General features: G+C 43.2%; 1 protein-coding gene across 1 annotated transcript in view; it reads right to left on the reverse strand.

The window, feature by feature from the left end:
* Positions 1 to 10,000, reverse strand: part of LOC121699041 (interleukin-1 receptor accessory protein-like 1-B) — a 257,928-nt gene that overhangs the window by 111,339 nt on the left and 136,589 nt on the right. The window contains 2 exon segments of the mRNA XM_042081640.1: positions 3,680 to 3,833; positions 6,727 to 6,913. Coding sequence (XP_041937574.1) covers positions 3,680 to 3,833; positions 6,727 to 6,913 — 341 coding nt within the window.

Genomic DNA, 10,000 nt, shown 5'->3' on the forward strand with positions numbered 1-10,000 from the left:
GGGGGAGGACACATTGACATAGCTTACAGTAAAACCTGTCACACTAAGGGAGCCATTTTGCTTATTCATTTCCACATACTTTACGGTACATGGATATAAACAGGTTAACCGTCGCCAGGCCCAAGTAATAAGCAAGACCGGAGGTCACTGTTTCAGCCCTGAGGCTAATACGCTATTCTTGTCGGGTGGGCGTTTAATTATCGAAGTTTTATCGTATGGGTTTTAATCCAGGAAATCAAAAGGCATGCTCTGTAAAACAGTCATAAAGTCCCAAAATTCATTTAGGGGATAATGTATGTTTTTAATAGACCACAATAGAGGAAGAGCTCATTAAGTTTAAGAGGTCTTAAAGACAACCAAATTGAAACTGACCTCCCCACCCCTTTCCTCTCCGCAGTGATGACGACAACGACTACAGAGATGAGGGAATGTTAGGTATCAAGGAGAGGTAATAGAGATTAACTATGTGAATAAGTATGCACACAGAGGAAGAGAGAGAGAGAGAGAGAGAGAGAGAGAGAGAGAGAGAGAGAGAGAGAGAGAGAGAGAGAAATAAAGAGTGGGTACTCATCTAAAGACAAATAAACGAAGCACTCCCCTAAGATTAATGGAAATGAGTGAGCGAACGAAAAAATTAGCGAAACGCTACGCTTCTCATCTGGGAGATTCCCTCGCCGAGGAAGTACCACTATGGAGGATCTCCACATCAGCATTTCCAGAACTAATGCATCATCCTCGTTCACTAATATGGGGAAGAATGCCGGACGCAAAATGGTCACCAGGGACAAATCCAACCCCCGTTGCTGGCTAATGAAAAGTTATATGCTCCATATAGCAACCACGCAAGCATCACCGAGTGAAAATGTGCCATTTTTTATTGTCACTTTACCTTCAAACAGCAAGCATAGTGGGTGAATGGGGACTGAGCTGATCTACAAGCCCCTTTTGGATTGTCATGACCCTGGCTCCATTAAAACATCCAGACAGCTGAGAGAGAGATGGTGGCACAGTGTGCTTTCATTAGGACTGCATATTAATGGGACTAATCTACTTGTTTTGAAAACATCGATGGAGGGATAAAGCTCACATAACCTGAGACCGCTGATGATGTCTGGGCCCTCTGCACTCATCAGGGTCTGTTCAGATGGAACATTTAAATAAAATAACACAAAACAGTATGGTTTGAATAAGTTGTAATGAATAAGTTTAACATATTGGAGGGAGAGCAGAAATTGGCAAAAAAGAAGAAGAACAAACAGTATGTTATTATAGACAACATAACTATTTAATTTTGGTATCCATTAATGCCAATAAAAGTTAGTTGGTTATTTTTAAAAGTAAACTGAGGTTATGCCTATATTCCATATCCGTTTCCCTACATCAACCGTCTCTGCTATAACCATTAAATCCAACAGGAGAGCCCTGTTTTCCTGTCTTCAGAAGATACAGTATGGTCGCCTGCTGTGCCTGTCAGCGGTGGCTTTTTTGTCTCACGCCGTTCTGGCTCTGTCTGAATAATCTATCTGCAATCAGGTCCTGCACTGGTAATTGGCAGGTTCGTTTAAGAATACATCAAGAAGAAAAGCCTCCAATTCCCTCTTTGATTTTCAAAAGCGATAGAAAAAAAGAATATGAACAAATATGAATGTTTACCGCTCAGAATAATCATCTCACTGTAATTGCTTGTCCTCTAGCACTGCAGAGAGAGAGAGAGAGAGAGAGATTTTCACACAGCTAAGGGAATGCCAGGGATAGAACAGCGGCCCTGATCTAGTGATAAAGGATGATTGCTGAAGTTGGCCACCAACCAAATCGGTCCCTGTCTCTGTACGAGTGTTACAGGCAGTAATCAGATGGAAACACACGGCTAATAGTTTTGTCTCACCCCTAACCTGCATCGGCGGTTTGCGGTCACTGTGTTTATGATTGGAGAATAAATAAGCAAATAAATAAATAAATCAGCTTCCTCTTCATCGGAGATAATAATATTCTCTGATATGTACCCCTCGATGTCCATGCAACAACCTCTTCCAAACAGGGAGTAATCGTCCCTAACGCTGTGGGGGAAAAAAAAAAAGAAAACCTTCTTCTTCTTCCTTCCTTACTCCAGGAATAGAAACAAGGGCAGTCCTGAGATCTGTGCTAACAATTACAATTACAGGCTCTGGATGACTATGTGCCTAAATTCATCCTCACTAATAATGCATGAGAACAAAGGAGAGGAGGCTGATGAGCCAGGCAACGCGCTCGGAAAGAAAAGAGAAATAAGGGGGGGAAAAAAGGAAACTTCCGAGCCTAATGGCTGTGCTTCCTTTTCCGAGCGCGGAGCTGCGAGGTGCGAGGTGGATAAAGGGTTGGCCAAGAGGAGCAAAGGTCCCCATTAGGAAAATCCCCGGCTGGCTGTCCCGGGGTCGCTGGTTGCCCCGTGCAACACCACCCGACGCAGAACCGGGTTCACCTGGATCAGGCCAGCCGAGACGCCGGACAACGAGCTGGTCTTTTCGCAATCAATCCCACCTTTTGACTCGTGCCCTGCACCCACCCAGCAGTGAAAAGGAGCTCTAATGGCTCTAATTTACTGTAACTGTTCGCTCCATCCTCTGGTCTTTCTAGACAGCGTTGGATGCCCCTGGTGTTTTGAGTGTGTGGCCCTGAAAAATAGCTAAATTACAAAGAGTAAAGAGTACAAAGGCAGGACGCCAAAGCTTTAGTTTCACTTGTCAGTTACGAGGAGATGGCTTGCTATTGATTAGTTGTACCTATAACAGCTACAGAAAAGACAGCTGAATGCGGAGGGCTCTGGGGGCTGGTTCTAAACACTCTGATGCATCACTGCTTTCAGGAAGGCCCTGCTTGGTTTCCTTGTCACCTGGCTTTCTGACATCAACGGTTTTAAAGTTCAACCTTAAATATTTCAACAGTTTTTGCTAAGAAGTGCTGAAGTGGCTTTCGAAGTGAAATCTGCAGTAAAGCAATTAAGAAAGCCAGGAGCGACTACCGCAAAGAGCTATTGACCATGACATCTTGGCAACAACAGGCTCAATCAGCTTAAAACAAAGCTTATGCATCAGGGTGTCAAGTCAAGGTTTTCTCTCCCATTACCACCTTTGGAAAAGACAAAAAAAAACAAGAACAACAACACAAACCATTTTCAGGACTATGTGACATATTTTTTATGGGCAGCCATTACCGTGTCCCCTTGAGTTTAAGTACTGCTATTTGTTTTTGAGTTTCCCTTGTCCTGCAATAGTTCACATTCCCGGCAACTGATAACCTGTTCCCCGTAATGAATGACAAGACCTAACAGCTGAGGCAATTGTAGAGGCAAGAGCCATTCGAGGGAAATGGGCTGTGCCTGCAAGCTAACATAATATTTCTGACTAGCTGCTTACTATGAGGTTTTTAGTGCCAGCAAGAGAACTATCACAGCATTTGTAATGTGAACAGCACAGTGGCTTATCTCCCACTGCGGAGTTTCACTTTTGTCAGCTCCAAACTCCATCTAAACTAGGCTCGATAAGGATCACTTTTGGGGTGCAGCAGTACCAAATTGAAAACATCACAAGGGATAAGAGAGTTATGACAGCTTGTCAGGAAAGTAGGCAACCGTATGGGACTTGCTAGGACATACCAACCCCAAAAAATCTGTAACAGAGAAAAGGCTGGAAAAGCTTCTCACCTGTGACTGATAACTCTGTTGTTCTCCGCACCACAAAGCTCCCGAATTGTATTTCGCACGTGTAATTTCCAATGTCATCTTCTCCGACCTCACGTATCGAGAGGGTGTCTTTTCTTCTCACGATGCTCTGTCTCCATTGTTTAGGCTTGCACTCCTTCAGAGAAAATTGGAAAATAAGTTCAATAAGACACATACTTGCATCGCAGTGTTCATCTCAGACATAATGAGGGTATTGATTTCTAATACAATGCACATCAGTGCATCTCATGTTGAACATGTGAACAATGTCAGCTAACAACCAGTGCGAGTACCGACAACAATGCATCCAAAATGTGAGTTGATTCTGAAACAGGTGTGGCACTGATGTCGGTGCTGAACTTAACAAGACAGACCTGTCCCAGAATCTGTCGTTATCTGTGACAAGCAATCAGGTGTAGGTCTTGGGGAGCCTCATCGGTCTCTATTAATAGTGTTGGCTTCCCGATGGAGCGTTCCATCTCAGATGAGTTTGTAATCACCCCAGACCAACCTATGTAGGAGGAACCCTGAAGGGGGCCAAGGGTGCTTTGAACGCCCACCCTCCCCTCCTCCTCCTCCTCCTCCTCCTCCGCCAACAACTCAGCCTCCGGCAAGCTGCAGAGGAGGAAGATGGCTTCAGGGTTCTGCTTTCGACCCGGCCCTCACGACGGGCCGAATTCAATCAGCCCCGCTCCAGGGCTGCGCAAATAACTGCAGGTGCCCGAGCCCAAGTCATTACCCATCTTTTTAATTCAATTCGCCGAGAAACTGAAGAAGCACTGCGTCCATCTAATCCGACACTCATCTACTTTTGATGAATTGGCCTGGGCTCCCACTCGCCTACCTCTGTCTGTCTGCTGTTACACGTGGGTGGGCGGCTAGGAGCGGGCGCGCGATGAACTCAAATAACTTGGTGCGGAGGACACTCCTTGCCTAAGGATGCTCCCGGGGAAGCAGACACAGCAGCGGTGGAACTGGTGATGTTGGTTTGAGGTGGGCAGAGGTTTCTCTTTTTATTTGTTTATTTGTATGTTTTCCTTCCTCTCTTCCTGGGGGTTTCTTTATCCTTTCTTTATCTTGAGCTAATAAAGGAATATCATGCGCCGAGGTCTCTAACCCCCTACCTAATTTTTGTCTGTCTCTCTCTTTCTTCCATGGAATCTGAACAACACATCTAAATACAGTGTAATTCATTTCGGTGTCTCTTAGTGGACCTACAGTAGCCTAGGGGGGGTTTTGTGGAGCGCAGGCATTTTAAAAATGAACAGTTTAGACCACGGCTCAAAACAGGTGAGCATTTATTTATGAGAACCAAAGGGGCACAAATCCCTAAGTTCCTCTGCATCCCTTTCTGGTCTGCTGACTAAGGACGGGAATATAATCAGAGCTTCTCTACTGTGAATTCAGCAGTGAATTTACCCGTGCACTCTTGACTCTATTCTTTAAAAAAGAAAAAAAAAGATAACTCATGGCCATATTACTCTATGCTCAACTGCATACTGCAGCAGATGGTGAAAACAACTTAGTTTGAATTACTGCATTGGTAAAACATGATATCGTGTTTACTGATGTGTTCATTTTCAGAATTGTTTTTTTTTTTTTTTTGAAAAATGTCAAGCACAGCTATAGGATATGCAGACAAAATAAACCTAATACCCTAATACACTAATACACTAACACACACACACACACACACACACACACACACACACACACACACACACACACACAGCTTCTTTGGTTCAACTGATTCTTCTTGGTTAAATGCAAGAAACAATGAAGCTGCCAAGAATAGAGAGTGCCCCCCCCCCCCCAATTAAGTGAGAATAAACAGTAAAGAGAGAAAGGCATGCACTCCACATCTACAAGTTCTGATTCTGTATGTGTACAGTATCTGCTGATATGTACAGTATCTGTTGATACATTTGCTGCTGATGGTTTGTGTTCTGGATTCTTTGCTTTGGCGATACACGTGCCTGTTTGCCATGACAATAAAGCACTTTTGAACTTGAGTCTCACATAATTGTGAGTTTATTGTACAGGGGAAAAAAAGGGTGGAATGTCCGCACACTTGCTCCAATCAGGAATTTTTATTGACTTGACTTCCAATCAGGAATCAGGAATTTTTATTGACTTGACTTCCAAGTCAATAAAAAATTCCTGATGGGAGCAAATGTGTGGACATTCCACCCTTTTTTCCTTTTGATAGCCTAGCACTTTTTGTCCAGCACCTGCCTTGGATGTGCGCACCAACAAACTACTTTTCATTTATTGTATAGGGGCTCAGAAGTCAGGTTGAAGACTAGTTAAAAAAAAAACAACATAACATGCAAAGGTTTTAATCACATTTATCGACTAATTTTGGTGCAAACACCAAAAATAATATTAAATAATATACTGTGCATAATAGTATAAGACTGAGACAGACTGCAGTAGCTTTCTGCTTGATGCATAACATAGGGTTGCAATGTACTATAATAACAACAAGAAAAGTTCAAGCATTGCGGCAAAACCTGAAAACAATGACATAAATAGCTTTCAAAACCTGGTTCTTACCACGGGACTGATATCATTGCTGCACTGTGGGTAGTATTTACTAATATGTGCATACCAATGAGCTGCTCAGGCAGCAGGAGCTCGTTGAGTTTTGAATACACATGAAGCAGATCTAAATTTGTTCACAAAAAAAAAAAGTATAAATGAAATAGAAAAGATTGTCTGAAAGCATCTGTGTGCAAAACCTAAGCCTATATATATGCACACAAATAGTTTGTGGATTTCTAGCCTTTAGGCATTGTATTGAATAGTATCATAACGTTTCCCCACACTACTTCTGATGGACACAAACTTCAATACCAGTTTGATTCAACACCAATTTCTGTGAGATTTAGATTCGATAAATTAGATAAAAAGGTAAATGTTTCATACATTTTATGTTGTCATTTGAATTCCAATTCATCATAACACTGACATAAACACATTAATGAGAAAGAAAGTTCCATCTAGAAATAGATTGAGTGATCTCTCACCTTGTACCAGACTAGGTCTGGGTCCTTCCCAGGCTGAACATAGTCCTCAATATCAGGGCAGATGATATCTTTGCTTTTACTTAATTCTGCCTTCTCGAAGTACCTCATCTTGGAGTTGTAACAGGCATCTGTGTCATTCTCAGCCACGGATAGTTCCATGGAGACTTTCATACAATATGTTGAATTTCTGGAAAAGAAGGAACACCCAAAAAAGAGGATAGGGAGATCTGAATAAGGAATTAAACATTTTATTTTCAAGTGATCAAGTGATTTATTTTCAAAATATCTTTGACATCTTGAGGCCAAAGGTCATGTTCTACCTCTGCTTGGTCATCATTTCGTGTGACATTGTACACAAACCTCCATTGTAATACAGGCAGTCCAATCCTTCATAAGGTCAGTCTCACCATGGAAACAGAGCCATGACTGTAGCCTTTACTAACAGTGTGCACAAATCTGGCTACTGACTTCTCCCTACTGGGGGAGTTACATAAGCTTCCACAGGTCTAGTTATTAAGCCTGCTTTATTTTCAGAATGATGTTTGGCTGCTTTGCCTCAGAATAGCACAATTCAAATAACCATGAATATTAAATAAAATGGAGGCATGAGACCCATTATTCAAGTTTGTTTTTAGCACTGCTTCCAGAGGTGGTTTACAATGCAGCATTTCTGCCATGATTGGATTTATTGGAAAACAACTCCCCGAACACAAATGTGAGTTAGAAAAAAACAATGTTGCACAGGGCCAAATAAAGGCCTACAGTAGTCTAGTAAGTGAAAATTGCAAACAACTGCTGACGCACTGATGCGCCAAAATCGTCTACGAAAATCTGTGGCTGTAATATTAGTTTCCACTTGATAGCTTTTTCTTGGAGTAGGCTCAAGCAGCATACAGTTAAGAGTGTTCTGCTACTCTGTACACACAGGTAGACATACCAATACTGACAATATACAGGTTATAATGATCAGTCATCATAACAGCTGTCAAGTTGGTTCAGTACTGATTCCTGTATTTAAGAGTGTTCTGCTACTCTGTACACACAGGTAGACATACCAATACTGACAATATACAGGTTATAATGATCAGTCATCATAACAGCTGTCAAGTTGGTTCAGTACTGATTCCGGTATTTAAGAGTGTTCTGCTACTCTGTACACACAGGTAGACATACCAATACTGACAATATACAGGTTATAATGATCAGTCATCATAACAGCTGTCAAGTTGGTTCAGTACTGATTCCGGTATTTAAGGCAAAGACTTATCTTTGTTGTTTCAAATGGACACTGTCTCGCATACTGTTAAATGAGAGCTGATGAGATGATGTGTGACATATTTCACTTTGAATTAAGTTAGCCTCTTTGTTTAGACATCCCACATATGAGGACTGACAATCTCCCAGCACCATTATGGCAATAAATAAATAAATAAATATTGTAAAAACAGTGTTGTTCCCCTTCATTGCATGTTGTCTGAACCATTAGGAACGTGTGATGAGTTTCACTGTGTTTCTTCATCCGTTCCTGTATGAATAAGAATGAGCAGAGAATATCACTCTGGCCAGCCCCGATTATCTGTGGCAACTGAGAAGCGAGAGACCAGGGAAGAAACAGGGAAAGAAAAAAGGCGGGACAAGACGGAGGGATGGAGTGGCGGCAACACCTAATACTGGATGGCAGCGGTGAGACACTCAAGCGCGCTGAAGATTGATTGGCCCTTTTCTGTTTGGTCACATGTTATGCAGATACAGTGGAAGCCTGCAAAAAAAATTCTGTTGCCAGAATTGATGCGCCGCTAGCAGTCATATCAGTCACGGTAAAGCCGAAACCCAACCGCAATAACAACAACGACAAATTGGGAAGGTATAAGGGAGATCTTAACAGACACTTAATGGCTGTTATCGAACCTGAGGAGGATGCTCTAGAAAGAGGAACTCGCCACCTATCACCCACCCACCCCACTCCACCCTCCCTCCTTTCCCCTTTACACATATCAATAGGCTGTAACTGCAATTTCGCCGGGTGTCGCCTCTTATTAACGGGCCCCCAACCTCCTCGTGAGACCGGTCAATAACTCTGTGCAGTCTGTCATAAGGTACGAGTCAAAGCCTCGGAGAACCTGAGCAGCAAATATGTCTCAAACCACTGAGCACCGGCGAAAAAATTCACTCAGTATTCGTGCACTAACACCCAACACCCATCTCACCTCACCAGCTTATGAGCGAGTAGTAACCAGGTGAGAGGCTTTTTCTCTTTTTTCCCAGCAGGCTTTGCTTGAGCAACCTTGAGGCAGGAATCTATGGGTCATTGACATCAGTAAACACAGGAGGTATTGACCAAGATTCTCAGTTAGCTGCAAGCTGGGGGGGGGGAAACCTGAATCTGAAGGGAATGGTTGATTGTATCTGATTACGACACAATATGCAGATGTCTTCAACATGGCTGTTGCTGGATGGAAGTGGACTGCGGTCAATTGTTCTGTGCCGTTGGGATTAGGAGTACTGCAGTTGCGGACAGTCTGGGGGAGGACGACCATATCTTGGAAACACCAGTGCCTCTGTGCACTGTGCACATAACCAATCAGACCCGAAGACCCTTTTCTTATTGTGGATAATGGAGTCGAAGGGAGAGATTATAATGACGCTAACGAAACAAATCAACAAAGCCAGGAGAAACCATGCACACTTCAACGCACACACACACACACAAACACACACAAACACGCACACACACGCACACACACACACACACACACACACACACACACACACACATACATACATACACACAACACACAGAGACACACAACAAACAAACAAACACACACACACACACATATTCTGGTCCATTTCTGCAGTGCTCATGCCCCCCCACCCGATTAGCTCCCTGGCGCCTCAGCTAGCCAAACACTTGCAGCCAGCCGAGGCTGAAGCGTGCTGTCAGATTAAGGGCCCAGACGTTTTTATAAAGCCCGCGGATGCAAATGCGACATGATGTGGAGATTATCAAAGACAACTCACACCAGATGGACACCTGTGCAAATGAGATCCCCTGGGGTCCCTCATCGTCATTAAATATTCTGCCCGATGCAGATAACAAAAAAAAAAAAAAAAAAAAAAAAAAAAACGCACCCCTAGTGGGGGAGCAGCAGTTCTGTCAGGCACGCATGAGTGATCGATGGACGAGGCCAAGCCTCGCGTCCTGCACCGCCCGTCCAGCGGAACAACCTCATCCTTCACTGGCTGTTTTTCTCCTCGAGCTTGCCGTCTCAGA

Source organism: Alosa sapidissima, chromosome 23, assembly GCF_018492685.1.
Source record: "Alosa sapidissima isolate fAloSap1 chromosome 23, fAloSap1.pri, whole genome shotgun sequence".
In the NCBI taxonomy this organism is placed as follows: Eukaryota; Metazoa; Chordata; class Actinopteri; order Clupeiformes; family Clupeidae; genus Alosa; species Alosa sapidissima.